The 25743-nt window shown below is 36.8% G+C and overlaps 1 protein-coding gene across 4 annotated transcripts in view; it reads right to left on the reverse strand.

Moving 5' to 3' along the window:
- The window catches only part of DCC (DCC netrin 1 receptor), a 1223099-nt gene that overhangs the window by 262284 nt on the left and 935072 nt on the right, over positions 1-25743 (reverse strand). For all 4 annotated transcript variants that reach the window (XM_037805818.1, XM_037805817.1, XM_037805816.1 and 1 more), the window contains exons 13-14: positions 20223-20364; positions 10202-10312 (exon numbers count right to left, since the gene is read on the reverse strand). In XM_037805818.1, coding sequence (XP_037661746.1) covers positions 10202-10312; positions 20223-20364 — 253 coding nt within the window. The remainder of the gene's footprint in view (positions 1-10201; positions 10313-20222; positions 20365-25743) is intronic.

The raw sequence follows: 25743 nt of genomic DNA on the forward strand, positions 1-25743 counted from the left end.
TGCTAAATCCACAGGGACTGTGCATTTGGTGAAACCAGGAGTCTGCATTCTGAAATGAGTGAGTGAGCCGGCTGCAAGTCCAGCGGCCACGTTGTGGTGTGGGGCAACCATGGGTTGGTGTTTGGAGAGGGATTAGTTCTTTAAAAAAAAAAAAAAACAAAAAGAAAACCTGGGACCAACTGCTGATACAACAGTGAGAACCACGCAGTGAAGCACGGCAGGAGTGGGCCCTCCCAACGCCTCAATGTCTGGCATGGAGAATAGCCCTACCCACACCCGCTGCTGACTGTCTCAGAGCCAGGGGGGCAGAGGGGAGCCAAAATGGGAAAGAAACCGCGCCCCTTGCAACCATCTCCCCGGCAGGCTGGGGATGCTCCTGCCCAGGGCCGGACCCATAGCCCAGAGCCATGCCAAGAAACCCAGTGCGATGGGGAGTGATTCCCACAGCACTGTGCACACACCACAATATTGGCCGTAGACAGTGGCCTTTAGGGCACCCACAGCTAATTGTCCCAGAGCTGGGAAGGCAGAGCTGTGCGAAGAGGGGGAAATTAACACGCCCATTCAACCATCTTTACAGCAGGCTGGGAATGCCCCTGCACGGCTTGGTGGCCCAGGGCTTCCCTGGAGGGCCGGCATGCACTTGTGACGTGGCACACCCTTCCCTCGGCAGGGGTCCTGGGAGAGCACGGCTGAGAAGGGGGACCTGCTCGGAAATCCCAGGGACCCTACCCCAGTGCCAGGGACTTGTGAGTCAGAAGCAGAGATGATCTGTGGTGGGACTGAGGTGGAGGCTTGGACTCTTGCAACAGCCTTAAATCTATGGGAACACCTAGGAGGTTTGATTATTAAAGCTCCCTGCCTCCCTAACCACTCAGACACATGCCGCACATTCAGGGCAGACAGCACGAACACCACACCCAAACTTGGGGCACCAACTGAACCCCACAAGAATCAGACCCCCACACACCACAAAGACAAAGTTGGGGAGAACTGACTTGAGGGGAATAGGTGACTCATGGACACCATCTGCTGGTTAAAGTGTACACCACCAAGCTGTAGATCTGACAAATTAGACACCAGTATATTATAGATACTGAAGGAACCCTATCAAGTAAAGCAAATGCCAAGAGGCCAAAAACAACAGAAAATCTTAAAGCATATGATAAAACCAGACAATATGGAGAACGCAAACCCAAACACCCAAATCAAAAGATCAGAAGAGACACAATACTTGGTGCAATTAATCAAAGAACTAACATCAAACAACGAGAGCATGGTGGAGGATATAAAGGACATGAAGAAGAGCATGGCACAGAATATAAAGGACATAAAGAAGACCCTAGAAGAGCATAAGAAGAAATTTGCAAGAGTAAATAAAAAAAAATAGAAAATCATATGGAAATAAAATAAACTGTTGGCCAAATTAAAAAGACTCTGGATACTCATAATACAAGATTAGAGGAAGTTGAACAATGACTCAGCATCCTCGAGGACCACAGAACAGAAAATGAAAGAAAAAAAGAAAGAATGGAGAAAAAAATTGAAAAAATCGAAATGGATCTCAGGGATACAATAGATAAAATAAAACATCCAAATTTAAGACTCATTGCTGTCCCAGAAAGGGAAGACAAGAGTAAAGGCCTAAAAAGAGTATTCAAAGAAATTGTTGGGGAAAACTTCCCAAACCTTCTACACAATATAAATACACAAAGCATAAATGCCCAGCAAACTCCAAATAGAATAAATCCAAATAAACCCACTCCAAGACATATTCTGATCAGACTGTCAAATACTGAAGAGAAGGAGCAAGTTCTGAAAGCAACAAGAGAAAAGCAATTCACCACACACAAAGGAAACAATGTAAAACTAAGTAGTGACCACTCAGCGGCCACCATGGAGGCGAGAAGGCAGTGGCATGACATATTTAAAATTCTGAGACAGAAAAATTTCCAACCAAGAATACTTTATCCAGCAAAGCTCTCCTTCAAATTTGAAGGAGAGCTTAAATTTTTCACAAACAAATGCTGAGAGATTTTGCTAATAAAAGACCTGTCCTACTTCTCATACTAAAGGGAGCCCTACTGACAGAGAAACAAAGAAAGGAGAGAGAGAGAGAGAGAAATTTAACAGACATACATGGAACATTACATCCCAAATCACCAGGACACACATTCTTCTCTAGTGATCACGGATCTTTCTCCAGAATAGACCATATGCTGGGACATAAAACAAGCCTCAATAAATTAAAAAAAAAAAATGAATTTATTCAAAGCATATTCTCTGACCACAGTGGAATACAAATAGAAGTCAATAACCATCAGAGACTTAGAAAATTCACAAACACCTGCAGGGTAAAAATTAGGGGGAGATGAAAACATTCCCAGATAATCAAAAGCTGAGGGACTTCATCACCAGTAGATCAGTCCTATAAGAAATGCTAAAGGGAATTGAGCAGGCTGAAAGGAAGGGACACTAAACAATTGACTGAAACCACATGAAGAAATAATGATTTCCAGTAAAGATCACATGGTAAACATAAATACCAATACTACTGTATTTTTGATTTTTAACTCCACTATTTACTTCCCACAGGATCTAAAATACATAAACTGTAATGATAAATCAGTGGTTTTGGACTCGATGTAAAATATGTAATTTTTGACAAGAACTACATAAAGGTGGGGGAATGGAGGAGTAAAGGAACATAGTTTATGTGTCCTATTGAAGTTAAGTTGGTATCAAAGAAAAACAAGATTGTTCTAGACTTAAGAGGTTAAATTTAAGCCCCACGGTAAACCCAAGGAAAGTATCAGAGAATATGACCATAGAGATGAAAAGTGGAGTATGGGTTATGCGAAGTGGGGGAAGGGGCAATGGGGAGTTAAAAAAGAAGTGTAGGGCTTGTGTTTGGGATGAAGGGAAATTTCTAGTAATGGATGGTAGGAAGGTGATAGCATTGCAACATTCTAAATGTGATTAATCCCACTAATGGAATGCTAGGGAGGGTTTGGAATAGGAAGATTTAGGCTGTATATATGTTTCCACAATTGGAAAAAAAAAAAAAAAAAAGACAGTCTAAATAGACAATGACAATTAAATGCCAAGGATGATCCTGGATGGGATCTGAGGATGGAGGAGAGGAGGCTCAAAGGGGCACAGTTGGGATATAAGAAAAAAAAAAAAAAAAGGAATTATAGAATGTAAGCTTTGTAACAATGTTGAATTTCCTGAACTTCTTAGCTGTGCTTAATGGGAATGCATAAAAGAATGTTCTTGTTCATGGGAAATGTATGTGTGAATTATATTGTTTGTTCAAGGATGTGTGCAGTCTGTTCACATATGTTCAGAAGACAGAGCAATAGATGATGGGTGATAGGGAGGGAGGGAGGGAAAGAAGGAAATTGTGGTGTGACAGGATGTTAAAGTTGGTGGATCGGGATATCAGGAGATGGGAGGGGGGTCGGGGTATGCTGGAGTTCTGTGTATGCGGTTTGTATTGTTTTGCAACTGTTCCTGTAAGTTTGAATTTATTTCAAAATAAAATTAAAAAAAAAAATACCTGAAAGTCTCTATCTTTTGAAAAGGGAGGTAAACTCAATTTTCTTCAATTTTGGAACTAATGTGTTTGATCTCTTTTCTTGATGTGTTTTTCATTTTCCCTTTCCAATTCCTTTTTTTTTTTATAAAGTTTTATTTATTTTTGTTTCCAATGATTTAGAAAATACATATTTTTAAATGTTTTTAAAAAGCAATATTTACATATTCCATTTGAAACATCTCTGGATATATACAATTCTCATGCATTATTTATTTTCCATCAAATCACAAAATTTGAGCTTGAGCTTATTTCTTTAGATGTCCATCACGTAAGTATATCAGCATAGAAAATGTTGTTTATCTTAATTCCTGCTCAAATTAAACTTTCTTTAAAGTTCAGACTCTGGAATTCCAGATTTTGGGCCTCTCATTTTTATAATATTATATTCCCTTTTGTTGAAGTACTTTTCTGTTACCCTTCCGTCAACATGCTGCTAATATGAAACCAAAATAAAACAAAACTGACTGGTTTAACTCATTTCATAAAGCTTCTACTTTGGTACAAGTTTATCTTTGTCCATAACTCGATCCAACACTAAAAACAAATTTCTTCTGAGCAATTACATTAGTTTCCTCTTGCTCCTATAACAAATTACCACAAACTCAGTGGCTTAAAATGGTACATCTTTATTATCTTAATGTTCTGGAGGTCAGAAACCCCAAATCAGTCTCAGAGAGCTAAAATCAAGGGGTCAGCAGGGCCACCTTTTTTCTGGAGGCTCTAGGAAGGAATGTGTTTCCTTGCCTTTCCAGGCTTCTAGAGGCAGCTGGCATTCCTTGGCTCGCAGATCACTCTGTCCTTGGCTTCTGCTGTCACATCTCATTCTCTCACCCTGATCCTCTTGCCTCCCTCTTATAAGGATCTTTGTGAACACACTGGACTCACCTGGATAATCCAGGATACTCTCCCCACCCCAAAATCCAAAATCCTTAATTTAACCACATTGGCAATGTTTGTTTTTTTTGTGTTTTGTTTTTGTTTTTTGCCATGTAAAGTAACATTCCCAGATTCTGTGGATTAGGATGTGGACATTTTAGGGGCCATTATTCAGTGGACCACATCAACTCACACATACATTTTGCTCTTTTCTTTTCCCTCCCTCCCTTCCTTCCTTCTTCCCTTCCACTTCGTCAAAAGCCCATTTTTTTCATTTCTCACTCTTCTGCCCAGAGATTTTCCAGTTTTCTGTTTTTGAAGGGCTATGACAATTTTAATATGTGGTGTCCTTTCTTTCTGGGTGGTCTCATTTTCTTAGGTTTTACCATTATTTTGAAAATAAGCTTTAAGGTACTCCTCAAGTCCTTGTTTTCAGCTCATATCATGCATTATGCAGGTTCCAAACAACTGCAATGTCTTTGTGGATCACTTTTCAAATGAAATGCATGCAATGAAGAAACCGTTATCTGATCAGGCTGGCTAATAGGGCTAATTATCTATTTCCTGGGGGCAGGAAATTAGAGCCAGCTCCTAGGTTCACAGTTTTTGCTGCATCAAGGTTGCATTTTCAGAAGTCTCTGCATTGCTGAATTTTGCTAGCCAAGTTTCTCCACTTTAGGGTAGAGGTTTAATTCTCCACTTTAGGTAGAGGTTTAATTTTAAACTACATCATTATTGATTGTGTATAGCAATTTCCACCTATTCATTAAACAAAAAAAAAAAGCACAGATACCCAAGCTCAATTTCCCAGAGGATACTTTGCTGAACTTCATCAGAAATTCTCTCGTACCTTATGCAGGACTCTAATGATCTTGCTTTTTTTTTTTTAAAGCTGAAATTTTGAGGCACAAAATAAATATTTTAAAACTTCCCAGGTGCCCGTAATAGCAAACATGCTTTCCAGGGAATCCGAAATAAACAGTGAAGTTTGGCTTTATAATCACTTTAACAAAATATCCTAATTAAAACGGCAATCCATAAGGAATTGGGGTACTTCTCCAAGTTACTGTTCCCCTTCACACTACTTTAGGCCAGCAGAAAAGAAAGGCAAGATGTGTGAAAGAAGTCACAGGAAAGGGGATTGCCGTTAATCTGCAAATAGCACAGGCTTCTGTTTAGCTGACTTGCAGGGCTCAGTCACCACAGTAATGAAAGGCACACTCCCTTGTGGTTTACCAGGGGACTCTGCAGGAGGGGAAAAGTTTGCAACAGGATGCATCCATGGACTTCTAAAGCTTCAGTTCCCTCCCAATACAGAATTCGTTGGCTATAGTGAAGAATGCCTGCAAAATGATTGCTTCCTCTTTACCCATACTTTAAGAGAAATCAAAGAAAGTATCTTGGGAAACTTCTGAGTTTGAAATGTTTAGGATTCAAAGTTCTCCCTGCATTGGCTACGAAAGCTTTGAGTAGGAGTCATCTATTTCTTATTTTATGCTTTAAACATCTATATGAATAAGTTGAAATTGGATGAATATTTAAAGAACATCTCCTTAGCTTAAAAAAAAATGTATGTCTTGAAATAAAGGAAGCCAGAAGACACCAGTCTCACTTTTATTTGGTGAGTATTTTTTGGAGCTCTAGGGAGCACTGCTGAGCTTATCCATTAGTCCCTATGTTAAAGCCTGTCAAAGGTTACACTTTTTAACATTAGAATATTGCAGTCAACAGAAGAAACATAAGTGAATGGAAGAGGAACTGAAATAAGTTTAATGGAATGTCTCAGTGAAAAGAGATCTTGGGAAAAAGCCTTATATTTGGTCCAATTTCTTTTTTACAGCACGTGAAACACTGCTTTACAAAACAAGGGAAATATACCTGTCCCACAGTCTTATATTGTTAAATGCCCTGAATTAAAGGTTATCAGTTTCCACTGTTTTCAAGGCAAACAAACTCAAATCATACTCTACAATAGTATTATGTACAAGAAGTATCAAACCCAGGAGCTTTCTTCTATTAATTTTTTGTTTATCTTTTTTTCAGACTTCAAATTTGTATATTAAGAATGTTGTGGGCATGGTTGAGAATTTTCTTATCAATTATTATCCCAGTGAAGAGGTGGAAAAATGAGAAGTGAGGCAATATTTGAAATGTGTTAAGACAATGGACTTGAAAAGGAGGAACATTTGGATGAGTCAGGATGCATCTTGAACTAATAGCGGTAGAAATAATTTTTGAAAAGGCATGTTTTTAAGAATATTCCACACACCCCTCCCTGTAACCCAAGTTGCTGGAAACCCCTTTCCCTGAAATTTCTAGTTCAAATACTATTTATTTCACAAAATCTTTTAAAATCAGCCCAGACATTACCTATCTATGCCTCAATAGAGGTGTTCCTGTCTTTTTCATGTTTGTCTTCCCCATCCATGACTCGGCACTCTATAGGTGTTTAATTGTATTTCATAACAACTGTACCAATACTCAAATAAAGACAAAGTAAGGAGAAATGCTGCATACAGAAAAGGGAAATTGCTAAGCCAAGAGCATATAGAAGTTCAAGCAAATCCAGCTAAGCAGCATTTAAGACCCTACACATGAGCAAGGCATAGAGATTCTTGATTAAAATAGATGCATAGGTTGGATTAAATTTATATCACATGAACACAAAAAGCATGCAGTTTAAATAGAAGTTTTGTGCCATCCAAGAAGCTGTGTTTTATATTTTGGTTCCACTGAGATTGTGAGTCATTCGGAGTCCAGAAAAAGAGCACATAAGTCAAGAGGAGATTTCCATTCATCCTGGATATTTTATAGGACTTTCAGCACCTCTGCTCCATTTATTTTCACTCCTTCCAGGAAGAGATATTGCCCTTTAGGCTTGGGTAAATGATATGAGCTCATTTCTTAGAATTTTTTTTCTTTAAATAACTGTCTTTCATTATCATTGGGTCAGTGCTAGAGGATTATGGAAGTTCTACTCTGATAACTCACAAAACCTGGTCTTGAGGTCCAGCTCCACAGTTACCGGATGACTAGCTTTATCATGTTAGTTCAATTTATTTTGCACACATTTACTCTTCTTTAAGGTAGGGCTAATAATACATATTGCATAAGAGTAGATGAGAAGATAAAACATATAATCTATATAAACAGGTACATATAAACTTTAAAAGTTTATTCTCAAGTGAAATAGAAAAATAAAGTATTTTTATAGTTTATCCTAACTGTCCTTGTATTTTTTAGATAAGACAAATGACATCCTCATGACTTCAAGCCTAGTCTGTTGCTACTGCTCAAGCCAATTGGGCTCCCACCTCAGGATGCTAGTTCTTGCCATTCCTTCTGCCTGGAGAGTAATTTTTTGACTTAATCACAAGGCTGCCTTAAATTCTGTGTCATATTTTACCTAATCAGTGAGGTCTTCTTAACCCACTGTACAAGATAGCATTCCCTAATCATTCACTATTCCCTCTACCATGCTTTATTTTTCTTTCTAGCACTTAGAACTCTCAATCTCGATCTCAGCATAATTTACAACTTCTTGAGAGGGTCAGAGCTGTAATTATTGCTTTACCCCCATTACCTAGAATAATGCCTGGCATATAGAGACTCTCAACAAGTTTATATTTTTAATTTTATAAAAGAATGTTCCCTAATCTATTACTGAAAGGTATGAGCTCTGTGAAGTGTGACTTTGTATAGCTTCACTAATTCTTGATTATATGACCTAACACAAGTTACATAACATTTTCAGGCCTCAGGTTACTCTTCTGTAAAATCTAATATTATTGTAGGTTGTCCTAATTGGTTTGGCCCATGCATGCCCACTTCTAACACATTTTTACACTTCAGCCAGAGTAATCTTTTTAAAATGCAAGTCTAATTAAGTCACTATTAAAAAAAATCCTTTCAATAACTTGCTTAGGATAAAGTAAGGCATTGCTTTAATGACATTTTTAGGACAAAGTTCAACATTCTTAACTTGGTTTTGCCAGATATTTAGAACCTGCCTATCTTACATATTTCATCGCATGCCATCTCTATGTTTCAGTCTTGATGGTCTTCTTTCAGTCCCCTAACAGCACCAGAGTCTGTCTGGATTTCAAGCCTGCATTTACTTTGCTCTCCACTCCTCCTCTCTCAACCTCTAAAGTACTCTCATTTGCACAGGTAATTCCTATCTATCCCTCAAGCTTCAGCTTAAATGCAAACCTTGCTTCTCTCTTTCTGTCCACCAGCCCATCTTTCTTTCTATGTATCTATTTTTATCTATCTATCTATCTGTCTATCTATCTGCCTGCCCACCTATCTGTCCATCCATCCATCTTATGCTGAACCATAGGACACAGTCAACATTTAAGCAGTTTTGACCTGGGACAATGGCAATTTTCTATGATTTTACCTAAAATATCTCTCTCTTTGCTACACTGTAGGCTCAGTGTAAAGGACCAGGTCTTTATTAGTTGTTATTGTATTCTCAGAGCTAAGCAGAGTGCCTGACATTTCATAAGTTTTCTATATTCTTTGAATTAATGGGCTATTATATATCAGAGATTATCATTATATGTTGATTGTTTTATTGCTATCATAGTTATTGTAGTAAAAGCAGATCTCTCTGATAAAATCATCAGTGCCAATAAGTTATTCAGAAACAGGAGAAGGCAAAGTCTGAGGAACAGAAGAAGGGAGAAAGGGCTTGATAAAGGGTGATGGAAGAAGAACTAGGACAAGAATAAAAATGTGTAAGGAAAGGAGAGATGGAGGGAGTGAAAGGAAAGGAGCAGAAAGGAAGGAGAAGGCAGTGATATAGAATTTTCACCCTCCAATAACTTGAATACTTCCGTCCTGTCAGTTAAGGAATAATGGGATTTCACTGTCAGTTATATGAGTCATCTGTGCCAATACATTTTCAGTACCATCAATTTATTCTTGGTCCCAGTTTTGACTTCTTAGCTTTAAATTTACTGATCATATTTCTACCTCTTTATTTGTAATTCTCTATAATGTTTTATTATTTAGAATTTTTTTTTACTTCCATTATCCATTCCTCTTGAATTTTTTTTGTTTAGTCATAATGTCTTTGTTATTTTAAGAGCTATTTCTCATCTGCTAACTTTGAAGATTCTGCTTGTATTTAATTCATTGATGTGTGACTTTTATATAAATCTGAATACCTCATCCATGAATGTCTCCAGACAACTATCAATTAAGCAAATAATGTAGCTTCTCCTTTATCTCAAGTAAAATGTAGTCTATTATTAATGACCATATCATAAGCAAGGCAAAAAACACATATTGATGTTTTGTGGAAATATCATAAAAGGGCGAGAAGCTGTATAATGTAATTATAGTTCTTGGTTGTTATCAGAAATTGTAGCAATGGTGAAGAAAATGGTTAAGGTCAATTATTCAAAATAAAATAAATAGAAAACTCATTTCAGATTATCTTCTAAAAGAAAGTAACTTGTTATGTGGACCACAATTAATTCATAATTAATTCTACTCCATTAATGGAACAGCCATGATATATGGCCTTGCTGAGGACTCTGTATTCATATATTCATTAGGGTTTGCTGGGTTTTTGTTTTGGTTTTTTTTTTTTTTGTCTCTGGAGTGCAGTAAGTGTCTCTGAAGTTGGAGTTCATCTTTTGTAGGGAACCCTATAAAGATGAGGTAAGAAACAAGATAGCAATCAGCGCCAGAGTGATGGGGGAAATGTCTTACCATCAAGATCATTCTCTGGGGTCTCCACTGTGTACCAGTTGGAAGGTGGTCCAGTGCCATTGACTGTCATGGCTGACACTTGGAAACTGTACTGACTTCCTTTCTCCAGTCCTAGGAAGGAATTTTCCACAGGGGGAAACAAAAGTTACTGAAAAGCAAGTATTTCTAGATGGGTTTCAAAAGTTTTAGTAAAATTTTAACAGTAGTAGACATGCTTTATATTGTTTTGTGATTGTTGGGGTAATTATTCTTATTTTGGCCATAAGAGCAGGGATATCACGGCTGGGAAATCAAATTATTTTTCATATATTCTCATTTATTTTTCTAGTTTATAATGTTCCTTGAAAATGGCCTCAGGGCAGGTGCAGAATATAAAATATGAATGAGGAAGAAATAATAAAAAAATAGCAAGGATCATTTTTCATCACAGTCCAGAAGAACCTTGCCTATAAATCAAGAACCGTCAATCTAAAAATGTATGTCTCCATCATTCATTCAAAGTTAATAATGATGTTTTCTTCAGGTCAGGAAAGAAGAAGAATCCAAAGCCACTGCAGAAAATATCAGGGCTTTCGTCTCTCGAAACCATCACTAAACATATTTTGTCTTGCATCAGCTTCCATACTGGAGCATAAATAAAATCAAGCCCTACAACAATCTGGACACATAATATTGTACACAGTGATCACATTAGGGTTCATTTAGAGAGCATGGAGAATGCAGGTCGACTAGAAAGCCCCCATGGATCAGTACTCTGATATGTGTAAATTTTTGATGTAAACAACTTTCCTATTACTTAAATCTCAAAGGAGTTAATTAACATGACAGATTATTGTAAAACAAATGACACTTGTCAAAAGAACATTTGACATTTTCGAGACATTGATGACAGCTTAAATTGACAAAGAGTTGAACAACCCTTGTAAGGAAAAAATATATAATCTCTCTTTGTTTTCTCCATTAATCAGAAATGAAACACATGTTTGGGGATGAGGAAATATTCATTGATAAACTAAATTATTGGAGAAATGATGCTTATATCAAGAACAGAGTTATATATATATATTCATAGACTTTTGCATAGGAAGATGAGTAAAACTCAATAATAAAAGGATTTCCAATTTACTACTAATAGGAGATGGTGTTTTATGTGATGATTAGAAGGAATTGTCAAGGGGCAGGAGCTCAATTGATAAAACTATTATAGAAGATGATTTTATAAATTCACTCATACAAACGTGTATATAAAACAAAATGCTGTTAATTTTAAAAACTACACTGGATGCTCCAAGAAGGTATGGCCCGAAAATGCTATTGGTGGTGCTGTCATTATTTCTGCATTATTGGAATTTTAATTGTATTTCCGAGAGCCCACCACTGGACCTGGCACATGGAAGGTGATATGCAGAAACTATTGTTCAAAGAGCCACTAAAGCTGATGAATAAAGCAGAGCTTAACACAAAGGAAATATTAGGTTAAAGATCCAATATCCAACATCACCAACAGGGTGGTGAAAACACGCTTTTGAATAAAGGGCTTTCATCATGCCTCAAGTAGGCTCCCACACACCTGGATTTGTCCCTTAGATAAAATGGCACTGATGTGATAACCATATTACTTTGCACCCTTTCTTAGCCACATTGTTGATCACTGAGGCAGGGGGATTGCAGAGCGTGAGAAATTTAAAATAATAATAATAATAATAGGGAGAAAACCCCAGGAAGAAATGTAGTAGTAGTCATGGTGGTCTCATCTGAAATTGAGTTTTTGTTCATCAAGAATGTACTCATTTATGTAAAGCAAAGTTTTTACTTTATTTTTCTTCATAATGGATAGAAGGTTATTCCAATACCACCTCCAAAAACTGACTTGAAATACTAGCTGTAATGATCACCTTTATGTGTCAACTTGGCTGGGCTACATTCCCAGTTACTCATTCAAACACTAATCTAGGTGTTCCCATGAATGGGATTTTGTAAATATGATTAATGTTCATAATGAATTGACTTGAATAAGGGAGATTATCCCAAATAATCTGGGTGGGCTGGATTCAATCAGTTGAAAGGCTTTTAAGAGCTGAAGCTTCCCTACAGGAGAAGAGATTCTGCCCTTGGACAGCAGCTTCAGCTTCAGAGTTCCAGCCTGTCCCTCCTGAGGGTCTTCAAGTCTGGATTCAGACCTGCCCAGTCAGTCGGCACAACTGCATACACCAAACCATGCAATAAACCTCTCAATATGTATCTCCAGCTCTTTCTGTTTCTCTGGTTGAACCCTAACTGATACAGTATCTTATCACGGGCCAAATATTGACACATAAAAGGAAATCTTTCTGTATGCCCTATATTCTGTTCCATTCATCTGACTTTTATATCAAGTGACTATTTGTATGCATGATCTATCAATGTTTGACAGAAGTCAGTTAAAACTTCTCATTATAAAGAATATATGCAAATTTGCATTATATTTTGCCAAACTGATTTCTATATTTTGATTCCGGTACTCGTCAGTATCATTAATTCAGTTTCAAGTAAAACAAAAACCTCTAATAACTTGAAGTTAACATTAAAAGGCAGATGTTATTTATTGAGTGCTCCCCCATGGGGTCTGTATTGAATTGTGTCCCCTCAAAAGACAAGTTTAAGTCCTAAGCCCCAGTCCTGTGAATGTGAATTTCTTTCTAAATAGGATTTTTGAAGACATTACTAGTTAAGATGACGCCAAACTGGACTGGGGCAGGCCCTAATCTAATATGACTAGTGTTCTCATAAGGAGAGGAAATTTGGACACAGAGAGCACGTGGGAGAGCGAGAGAAAAAGAGAGAGCAAGAGCAAGCAAAGGCCACGCAGCAGAGGCAGAGACTGAACTATGTTTCCACAAGGTAAGTAACAGCATGGATTGACAGCCACTTGTGAGAAACCAGGGCACAGTGGTAGAATGGATTTTCCCCTTTAAGAAGAAGCACATCCCTGCCTACCCACACCTTGATTTCAGACTTTTAGCTTTGAGAATCATGAGACAATAAACTTCTAGTGGTTAAGCCAACTAGTCTGTTGAAAACTTAAGGTCTCACCTGGCCCGTCCAAGCTATACATCAGATATCCCTCCTACCCATTTACAGTAGGGGGCTGTTCATATTATCAGCTCTATTCCACCTGCAGTGGGGTTTTAGGACCCCCTATGGTTAGTGCCCAACGTAACTCTGAAAGTCTTGTCAGTATACTTTGAAGTGTTATATTTTCTCTCAAGAAATCTTTAAGTTTGTATTTTATACCAGAATATAGCTGTGAAACCTCTCTCACTACAAACACCTGGAAATGATAGATTAAGTATAACAAATCATTTAATTATCTACATAAAATCCCAATAATAAAAGAGAACTTAAGTAACAGCTAGTCAAATGGCCCATCTAATGCAGCGCATCTAAAAAAATGGACCCATAAATGGAGACAGAATACCTTTGGGACTGAGAAATTCATCAACAGAGGATACCCATTTATCCTACAGTTTTGCCTGTTAGAAATGTTCTTTCATAGATCTCACTAAATCTGCTTTACCATATTATTACCTACAGATCCTAGTTTTACCTATTGGGATCAAAACAAATCGAATCCCTCTCTAAGAATATGTTTTCTTGAGTCTTCTGATTTTAAAAACCATGTTTTCTGTACCAAACCCTTAACAACAGAGTCAAACCTGGGACCTTTCTCTATGCCTAGATATGTATAGGAAGTAGTGATAAAATTCTGGCCTTTCAGATGCAGTCTGGGCAACACCTTCAGACATCTAGGCAGCAGGGGTTCCTGTTTCTTACTTGTGAGGGGTATTTGGTTGGGCAAGTTTTAGATGTACTGAAAGCTCTTTTAGTCTAAATTTTCTCTCTAAAAGGAACATGGTATTACTACCTGCTTTTCTAGCTCAGTATTCTTGTGAGGTCAAATGGCAAACTGCTTGTAAAAATGATTTATAAAATCAAGCATTTGATAAAGGTAAAGTTAACTAACATTTATACAGTGCTTTGGAGGTCATTTCCTCACTTGATTACCAAATACTATGATTTAGGCACAGAATATAGTATTACTCTCAGTATAGAGAAAAGGTTAATAAGACTTAGAGACATTTAGCAAAGGTTCTGTGTTTCCATCAGAGTCTGGAATGCCCTGGGGTCCAGACTCTGGGTTCTGTCCTCGCTTCTCCGGGGGCCCTATAGATGCTCTAGTCCTCTTCAAAGGCCAACTTGGCCTAGGTTGGGTCCCAAGGGGGCATCAGCAGCAAATGCAAAGCACTGTGTAAAGTGCCAGGACATTTCTGTTTATGATGAATGAGTTCATCCAGAACTGAATATTGGACACTAATTGGGCAGGATGGAAATGGCAATTCTATTGTTTTGAGAATGTATCAACCTAAGAGATCAGTTTAAGTAAGAGTTAAATTGTTCTCTTTCTTAGAAAAAATTCAAACTGTTGGAAAGAAGTGTCTTTAAGATCTATGCTAACAACCACCATGAAGGCAATTTTGGGGACCCCAGTTCTGATAGCTGATATCAAAAAACTTTCCACTCTGCTTTCCTTCATTCATGCATGTATGTGTGTGTGCACGCATGTACATATGTATTCATTGGTTGGGGATGGGTGGGTGGGTGGGTAGAAGAAGGCCAGTCTGTAATCAAAGGCTTTTTTCATGCGCATTTCTAGAAATTATCTGGAATGCATTTCCCTACTGGGCTAGAGGAAATATTAAATAATATGTTTTTAAATAAATTGGTCAGGAAAGCTTTGATTTAATCTCTTCTAGAGTTATTCAACTTTTCTACCAACAAAAGTAGTCTTCCATTTTTGTTTTCCAGTAGACTTCCCTTTCCATCACTGCATTATTTCATTATCTCTTTATACACTGACACTATTGCCCATTAACTGTCTGCAGTCAAGAACCCACTACCTACATTTTAAGGCTATCCATTTTAAATTCAGGCAGAACAAGGTTTGAATTTTTGCTTTACCACTTATAAGCTATGTGACCTTGATGAACTTGTCAGTCCTGCTCCTTTTCCTCAGTTTTCTTCTCCATAAAATGAGGATATGTACATCAAAAATTGTTCTAAAGTTGAAATTTGAAAACACAGATAAAGCAGTTAGAACAGTTGCTAGCATGTTAAAAGTTCAGTAAATGGTGGATGTTGCTATTATTGTTAAAGATGTTTAAATTGTTTTAAATATCAATTATGTTTGACAGATTCATATAACAGCCACAGTCACTTCCAATCAAGTGAGCTAAAGGCGATAACAAGGTTTAGTAAAATGAGCATTTAACTAGGGATCAGAACACCTGCAATCTAGTTGCGCTCATCCCCTTAACTAATGGTACAACTTAGAAATGGCACTCTACAGACTACCACTACCTCTTCCGTAAAATAAGGGGTTTGGATGAGATGAATTCTCTAGTTCCTGCTATGTTTGTCAGGGGTCTACAGTTCAATCTCAATGTATATGTGCTTGTTGGTGTTTCCTAGCTATGTTTACATATAATTTTATTCTAAAGGAAGTATGGTGTAGATAGCGATGTTTTCCTTAAGAGTACTGAATTCTATTGTTGAAGGCAGATTATCCTCTGCCTGTTTCTATCCCCAATACTAAATGCCTTCAAGCTCTGTAATTCTTTGGTTTTATTTCTAATTTCATAGAACTTATGCAAAGAGATGGTGCATTATTCAAATAATATTAACTTCCCTTTATTCCCCTAATGTTAACCTTGTTATAAAAAATGCTATGCTATTGTTTCAATTTTTCAGTCCATAAACTACCAATGCATATTTATTGTTATATTTATTCTATATTGGCCATGAAACACACAAAAAAAACCCTCTTAAATTCAATCCCAAACAACCTTCTCTGAAGAGCCCTCAAAAATTAAAAAGAGCACTTTAAAATTTAGCTGAGATGAGTTCCCACAATAAAACTGATAGCAGTGATTTAAAATCCCCGTTAAAACTCTGAATTACTTTGTTATTGCAAATGCCTCATTATCCTAGTAAAAAACACATACCAAAAACACCTGTCTAACAAATAGAGGATTGCAGACAAAATTTTGATTCTCTACACCTGAACATTTATAGCATCCAAATGAAGCATTCTGGCATTTCAATTTTCTAACAGTCAAATCAACATACCTATGTTTCTTATAGGCATTGAAAACATGAGGCCAAACCCTATACGTTTTACAGTGCTGCAGATTCAGATAGAAAATCAATGACTTCTCCTTACTACAAAGTGTGTAAGTTACTGAACATGCCCTGGGGATTGGTCAAAACCACAGCCTTGTTACCAGTGTACAGTACTTCCTGGATCCTCAGTACTTTGTAGCGTTGAAGGTATTGCCACAGTATCTAAACACACAACAGGCATCACTGAAGCCAAATTGCAGAGCAGGAGAGAGGAAGGTGGAAGTTTTGCAAAACTTGTTTTTAACCCTTTAAAAAGTATGAGGCTACTCACTGGCTGTTTTTATTTCTTCAGTTCAAAAGAAATGGAGTATGTGCGACGTTCTGTAATAATTATCCCAGGTACAGTTACAAATATTAATGGCTGAAACTATGTTTGCATTCCCAAATGCATTTTTATAATTATTGAAATGAAGAAGTAATAGCATGAATGAAGACTTCAAATATGGATCCATACTCCTACAGATTATAAAGATAGGATGGGCGTTTCTGAGCTATTCCCAATAACAAGCTAATTAATTCATCCCATTTCTTTGCTTTTGGCTGGAATGACATTAAACCAGAGTGGTGTCGAAATATCCTGTGCCGACTAGCAGCTTTAATTGCCACACGTAACTTAGATGAATCAAAATACAGAACTGAATTATTTATTTTTGAATAAACAAAATTTATTATAAGATACCTTTCAAAATGACTGTCCTCAAGAGGAACAAAACTAAAAGAGGGCTGTAGTGGGTTTGACAGCATCCCTTTTCAAGCATGTCCCTATTCAGTGACACAAAAATTCATGTTCACTTGAAACCAGACCTTGTTTGGAAACAGGGTCTTTACAGATGCAATCAGTTAAGGATCACGACTTGAAATCATCCTGGATTTAGAGAGGGCATTAAATACAATAACCAGTAACCTTTTTAGAAGAAGAGAGGATGCAGAGACACACAGAGAAGGAGGCCATATGAAGTCAGGCAGAGATAGGACTGGTGTGCCTGCAAGCCAAGGAACTCTAAGGTTGGCTGGGAGCCACTGGAAGCTACCAGAAGCCACCAGAAGCCGGGAGAGAGGCAGTGACAGTTTCTCCCCAGGAGCTTCCAGAACGAACCAACCTGCCCATACCTGGATTTCAGACTCTCGGCCTCCTGAACTATGAAAGAATAAATTCCTGTTGTTTTAAGACTTCAAGTTTGTGGTCATTTGCTACTGCAGCCCTAGTAAACTAATAAAGAGTCATTGGAAGAGAAAAGGCCAATCCTTGCTGCTCTGTATGGTCATTTTTTAAAAATAATGATCTTAACTTCTGTGGAGGAAAAATCCTAAAATTTTGAATACTTAAGGAGTTAGAATCTTGCTTTGATAGTATGAGCTGAACATGTTAAACTGCATTTGCTAAAATGACTCATAATACTAGGCAATTCATGTCAGCAAGTTATTTTTGCCATATTATCTACTACCGTTACTTTTGAGAACCACTTCCTTCTTCCTTCTTAGCTGTTTAGTGAGTATTTAGTGATAGGACTGTTAGCAGGAGGAAACCTTTTGGTAACCAAAGGTTATAATTTGCTATTATAGTCTTGACTTTTCATTTGCTTTTCACTTTCTATATGCAATTTAAAAATTCATATTTTGTTACAGAAATAAGTGAAAATCATTATTAATATTTTAGTGTAGATATTTTGTAAATATTTTCCTATGCATTCATGCATTTTTTGGTTTATAAATATGGACTCACACTAATACTGATATAAAACTGAGTTATCCACTTAAAACGCTTTAGTTAGTATGCCATTTAATATTTTTACGCTACATCATTTTCAATACATGTATAGCATTTCATGATATGATTTTATCTAAATAATCTAATCAAGTGCCTATTATTGGATACTGAGAGTCTTTTTTTATTCTTATCTGATATTAAAGTAACACTGTGATGAACATATTTATAGTTAAAAACTTTGTAAAAAATGTAATTGCTCCTTTAGCATAATTTCATAAAAGTTAGAAATCTGGTCTAATTTTAATCTTAGGAATTACACTAAATTTTTTATTCAGCCAGATTTTTCAACTGTGGTGATTTCTCTCAAAGTCAACTACAAATGAGCACTGATTTTCCTAAGGAGCACATATGGCTTACTTTAACTTCAATTATTTTTACTTTACTCCCACTATTTCATCAGGGAAAAAGACAGGAGCTTGGCTTTTCTTAGGTTTCATAAATGATATGGTAGAGCACTGTACTAGCTCTTAGGTTCAGCAATACTTGTATTAGGCTACTCTGTCCAGATTCAAAGCAAGAATGTGATTTTTTGGCAATCTACTTTGGAAGTACTTTCACCTGTATACAAAAATTTTATACATATAATTTTGCACCCTGATCAAAAAAAAAAAAAAATTACCAGATTACTATCAAGTCTTGTCTTTTAGACTTAACAGTTTACAGTATGTGTCTGTGTGTAGCCTGTGTGCATGGTGATTTCAAATGGATGTCTGCTGAATAGCTGATGTAGAGAAAGGTATAAATTGGAGATTACATTCTTTTTTTTTTTTTTTTCTCATTTGTAATGATAGTTTACTTTATCTGTTAGCTGTCAGCTACAGGCTTTGGAGTTTGCATATTTTCTTGAACACAGTTTATGAGCCACTCCAGATTTGCTCAACCCTACCAACCAATCCCTCTCATGGGCCACTGCTCCATGCCTTGTCTCCCATGCTCACAGCAGGAGCTCCAGTTACTCCTAGGTCTGTGAGGACCTGAACACTGTTGTAACCTGGAACAAACCACCACCACATGCAGTGCCGGCTGACAGGGGAGTTCTCCATGTCTGCACACTCACCAGAAGCTCTGGCTTCCCCGAGGGCTGCTGTCTGCAAGTTCAGAGTAGTTAACAACCTGTGGATGGATACTGACCAAGGAAAGACAAGAAAGAAACTGTTCACACTTCCTATCCAGCCATAAACTGTGTGAGGCACAGTAGCTCATATGGCCTCTCAAGAGAGACCCCACAAGCCCTAGCAAGCTCTATGTTTGTTCCCAATGTGTGGCCAGCTCAATGATGGACCAACGTTATTTGATTTCTCTTCTTCCATGACTCAGTTTTCCTTTTCCTTCACTCTTCCTTTCCTGGGCGTGCACCCCCAAAAGGCATTATTTTAAAAAGCTTAACTCAGTCTGTTTTCTAGGATGCTGACCTGACACATATTAAGGATTCCACAGTTAAAGAAAATAAATGATTAATTATTTTACAAACTAAGCAACATATTCTCTAAATATTGCATAGAAACTGGGTCCAGTTTTTGTGGACAAGTTTGACTTACTATGAGTTCCACCAATTTGCTAATTTAGTGAATTTATTCTTATGTTTATGGGAAGTAAAACAGTCTCTCTTTATTCTTCAATCTATACTTCTTCCTATTTTCCAACCCCATCCTCATCCCTGGGAATTGCAAATTGCATGGGGGTATCAAAGTGACTAAAACTTGGAATCTTTCTTTTTGTGTGTGTGTGTGATTTTTAAATTTATCAGACATCAGGAGCTACTATTGAAACAGCAATGCTGAGAAACTAATATAGATTAAAATCATGATGTATAAAAATTATATGAAACATTTATTAAGATGATGGTCCAGAAATATGTAGTGAAAGCATTACAGAGAATATAAAGTTAAAAATATGAAGGTTATTCTTGTTCAGTACAATAAATGTCACTTGCCAGGAAAAACAATCAATGTTCCCTTGAAGTGAGAGTATATTTTGTTCCTAAAGCATTTCATTCATCAAACCCTTGTAGGAGCACACCGTGTGATCACTGACCTGTGAACAGGTACCAGAGGTTGTTTGGCTCCAGTGTTTCCATCTCACCCCTGCGGGTTGTCTTTCTGTGTCGAATTTTATAGCCTGTAATAAATCCATTTTGTGTTCCTGATGGAGGAGGCAGCCAACTTACTTTGATACTCTGTAAAATAATAGATGTAAATTAAAACATTGGAGAAAGGAAAGACAGCATCACAGAGTCAAAGAAGTGACCCAAACCTAAGTGTGAATAAGGCAGAGAGGCAAGAAAGGCTAGCAATTGCTCCTTATAACCAAATTAAATCATTCTTACAATCTGAAAGCCATCTAATTTGCCTGATTTTAACAAAATATACAATCTGTTTGATTGATTACATGCATTATCCTTTCTCCTTTGCAAAATGCCACTAAAATGACAGCATAAAGTTTCAAAATGTGTAAATAGGATGATAGTGGATGAGAGATGTCATCAAATATTTGGAAGGTAAAAATTGGAGGGAGACATGGTAACTGAACCAAAGGACAAAGCCAAAACCTAAACACCTCCTTAAGAGGTATTAATGAATATTGAGGCAATTTTCTTTACAATACTCAGGGAAGCCTGGAAATTGTTTCTTCCTAGATAACTTGGAAGGCAGGGCTGAGGCATGGTCCTGAAATAGGGGATGGATTGCAAGTCATAAAGGTTAATTAGAATCTGAGGTTCCTACACACACCCAGTAAAACCAGTCTACTCATCCTCCACAACCTTGGAGTAAACTAGAGTTTGTTTGTTTTTTTTCCACTGGGGATACTGAAACACAGGCCACAGATTCAGAGATACTAGGCACAGAAGAGGATAGAGATGAGGGCAAGGGTTATTATGACAAAGAAATGAACAGAAAGGTGCATCTCCCAATCTCTCTTCCTTCATCTGACACCTAAAGCAATAGCAACCAGTTTTATAGTTCCCAGGAAGATTATCAGAGAATCCTTCTCTAGAGAATATTAGTAGCTTAGACCTGGACAAACAATAGCTGGGTTCCTGATAAATTTTCAAACAGTGAAGTGCATTACTTAACAAGTCCAACTCGTGCACTAGAATTTACAATCAGCTTTTTAGTATTTCACTTTTAAGGTAAATGGACAATTTAAAACTACCAGGCATCAAAGAAAGCCTATAGCATGAAAGACAGGAAAAGTAAATAAAAATATAATGGCATCTGAAGGAAACAGCAGCAATGCATAGAATAGGAAAAAAAAAAAAAAAGATCCAAAAAACTACCATTAATACTCTGACAATCTAAGAGAATTTAGTGCATCCATGGACAGGAAAAATACAGGAATAATTAGACATGAAGAAAAGAAGTTGTAACAACTAAAATTTGATTGCACAAATCAAATATTCAGGAGATAAGATGGAAGACATAATAAAAGAAATTTCCCAGAATTCATAGGAAATTGTAGAGAAAAGATAAGAAATTAGAGGTTTAGTCCCAAATTTCCACTATCCAAATAATAAGATGAGAGAATTAAAAGGCAAGAAAAAATGGATGGCAGAGAATTAGCAAAAAAAAAAAAAAAAAAAAAAAAAATCCCTCCCTGAGCTCCTCTCTGCCTCTGCCCCACCTCTACCCTCCCCCCCAAAAAACTTGCAGAACTAGAAGGAATTGTGAAATATTTAACATAATTTAAATGAAAAAGAACACATCAATGCACGTTCTCGTGAAATACCAGAATTCTCGGTAAAAACTTCAAGAAAAACAAAAAATGCATGTCACCTAAAAAATGATCAAGAGTAAAACTAACTTTAGATTTCCAACGACATTCAAAATTAGAAAACCATGGAACAATACTTTAAAAAATTGTAAACATAGAGGAATTTAAATTTAAATTCTGCATCTAGCCAAATGAACATTCAAGTACACAGAAAGAATAATACATGTACCAGTTTGTATATATTATGTCCCCCAGAAAAAGCCATGTTCTTTGATGCAATCTTGTGGCGGCAGACTTATTAGTGTTGATTAGGTTGGAACCTTTAGATTGAGTGTTTCCATGGAGATGTGACACAATCAACTGTGAGTGAAATGTTTGATTGGATAATTTCCATGGAGGTGTTACCCCACCCATTCAGGGTGGGTGTTAATTAAATCACTAGAGTCATATAAATGTGTTCACAGACAGAAGGAAGTGCTGCAACTTAGAGAGACATTTTGAAGATGGCCATTGAAAGCAGAGTTTTGCTGATGCTTTGGAGATACTAGCCCAGAGTTTGCCCTGAGAAGCTGCAGCTAAAAGAGACATTTTGGAGAATGCCATTTTGAAACACAACTTGGGAGCAAGTAGACGCCAGCCAACAGAGGTTTCCGGATGTCAATGGCCTTTCTCTGTGAAGGTACCCTATTGTTGATGTCTTACCTTGGACACTTTATGGCTTTAAGACTGTAACTTTGTAACCAAATATACCTCTTTTATATAAGCCAATTCATTTCTAGTATTTTGCATAATGGCAGCATTAGCAAACTGGAACACAGAAAATAATAATACAAATAAAAAGATATATACTTGGTATAAGTTCAAGGATATTTTCAGGTGGACATTGTTTCAAAATACATCTGTCTCTGTTACGTTTACCAGGAAACTAATGGATGATATGCTCCAGGAACATGAGAGTGCAACACAAGGAAGAGAAACACTTGAAATCCAGGAAACAGATAATCAAAAACAAAAAGAGGAATATGGAATTCTCAGGAAGACAGTGAAGAAATTTCCCAGTGGAACTGTTGAGTAGAAAACCCATGAAGCATCAGCCAAGATAGGAAAAGGAGTAGAAAAAAGAAAAATAGAACTCGGAGCTAATTGATAGGTATGGCCAATTTGAAAATTGTTTTGAGTAGTGGGAGCTTATAGGAAGAATTAGCAATAGGCCCATATATAAATAAGCAGATAAACAACAAAAAAAGATCACTTTTAACAAAAATCACAGAATCACAAAAATCATGTGAGTGAAGGCCAATTAACCATAATGTAAACGTGGTTAAAAAGTGAGAAAATTTCTAGTCAAAATGTAAAAATGAACATTTATTTGCCCAAATGTGATATAAAAAACTGGAAATGGTGAGCTACTAGACTCAAAAGGGTACAACTGTGTGAATGTAATTAATACCACTAAATTGTACAGTTGAATGTGGTTAAAATGGAAAATTTTGAGTTGTATATATGTTACTCCAATAAAAAAATGAGCACACAAATTAAGTTCAAGAACAGGCCAAACTAATCTGTAATATAAATCAGAACAGTGGTCCCCACTGACAGTTTCACTGGGGCATTAACTGGAAATTGGTATGAACAGACTTTCTGGGGAGACAGAAATGTAAGTGGTAGAGGCAAGATTTAAATGCTGATAATATGAGTCCAAAGCTGGTATTTTTTGCCACTTGGTATTGACTCCAATGGGAAGTTCAAGAGGCTGAGAGTCTAATTCATTTAATTATTAGCCATATAAAATATATTAATTGCATCCCTGCTGTGCTGCAAGCACTATCCTTGGGACTATGGAAACAACCAAGTCATAGTACATTCATGAATAGACACATTAACTAATAGTGCAAACTGCCAAAATAGGGTCCAAGAAAATATAATGGGTATGTGCCAGATGGAGAGATTATGTTGCCCTCATGTGGGCAAGAAGACGTTACAAGGAGCCCATCCTTCAAGTGTGAGTAGGACTTCATGGAGGGGTTGGGAAAGGCGTTTAAAACAGAGGGAATAACAAGAACAAGTACAAGTTGTAATGAAAATATAAAGGATCTGTAAGTGAATCTCAAGTAGTCTCTTAGTGGCTAGAGCAAAGAGGACACATCGGACAATGTAATGGAAAGGTAGATTAGAACAAAATTGAAAGTCTTTTAGGCCATGCCAAAGAGACATATGGTGAGATCAATATGTTCATTTACAGCATTCAGCTAAGTTCTTTGGGAGATAAACGATTGAATAAAATAATAATATATTGTCCCTGGCACCAAAAGAACTCATAGCCTTAAATACAGATACACACACACACACACATTCATGCATATGCATGCTCATGTCCTTTGCTCTCAAGTGTTTTAGAATCTAGTAAAGAAAACCAGAATTAGATGAATAGCTGTACCTTACATTTACATCTGCCTACTTATCTTATTTTTATCTTTCCACATTTCAAGGTAGTCATGACAGATATATCACTATTTTACAATTTTACAAAGGAAGAAATTGAGGCACAGAGTTACATGAATGTCTCATCTGAGGTCACCTTTCACCATCACTGGGAGATTTTCCAACTGCTTTGCGCAACATTCCTTTTATTATTTTACACTAAAATAAGTAATCATGGGACCTCTACTTGCAATTCTACTCATCCATATTCTGCTACTAAATATTCTTGAAAGGGATACAACTGAATTTAAATTACTAGTTTTTATATATATTCAATAGACCTTCTCACAAGTGGCCTTTGGCAAATCAAGAAGGGCCATTTTTTTGAGGACAAGTTTGTTTTTTCGTCAAAATTAGATTCAAACAGAACATGAAAATATACATGTCAATATTAAACCTTCAACCAAGAGTGGGAACTTTTTAAATTCCAGTTTATGCTTCACTAGGGCTTTGCTCAGTGACCACATATCAGTCTTATAAATGACCTAAATCTCATTGTGCATATTGAAATAGGGAGAATAATTGTGCTTAGTATGTCTACCAAATGCTTGCAAATCATGCAACAAGCCTGGGGAACTTAATTATACTAATGATTTCATGATTAATTCTTATTTTTTGACAGATCATTTTTCTTTATCATATTTGACGATTTCCTGTGATTATATAAATTACTCTCCCATAGCCAAGGCATCTAAATATACATGCCTAGCAGCAATTAATTAATAGAATCAGTTAGACACTTTACATGCCAGGAGGTGAACATCCTCAATGGTTATTATTCATCTTTGGAATTAACTCTATCATTTTATTCATCCTCATCTGCGAGTAGCAGTGAAGTTTATCAACATCTTTCATGCTTTCTCATTGATTTCAAGAATGTTCCAGCAGATTGCAAAGATTCCAGTGGTCAAATTCTTTCTGCCTATGTTCTTCTGCAGAAGATATGACTTGGATGCCTCAAACTATAATGTTTGGGGATGATAAGTGAAGATGTTCAGTAACTTTTCTTATTTAATGATATAGTGTGTCTTACATTCTTTATCAGACCCTGTTCTTCTGTTGCTCAGTAGCTCAAACTTCATTCCCCATCCCCTCATCAAACCTCCTGAAGCTGCCACCATTATGGGAACTTTCATTTAGCACAATCGAGTCTGCATGGGCAAGCCAGGTAATGAATTTTATTAAAAGCACTTAACAAATGGCCTTTGACATTTGAAAAATAAATTCTAGTAAGTTGTGACTTGACCTGGTCCTATCATTACTTGGGAGGAAGAAATGCATCCTTTTTACTTTTGCAGTGTTTTATCTTGAATCAGGAACTAGTTGAAATGTTTTTTCTCAGATTTGTTAAAAAGCAAAGGTG

The sequence above is a fragment of the Choloepus didactylus genome, chromosome 16 (assembly GCF_015220235.1).
Source record: "Choloepus didactylus isolate mChoDid1 chromosome 16, mChoDid1.pri, whole genome shotgun sequence".
NCBI lineage: Eukaryota > Metazoa > Chordata > Mammalia > Pilosa > Megalonychidae > Choloepus > Choloepus didactylus.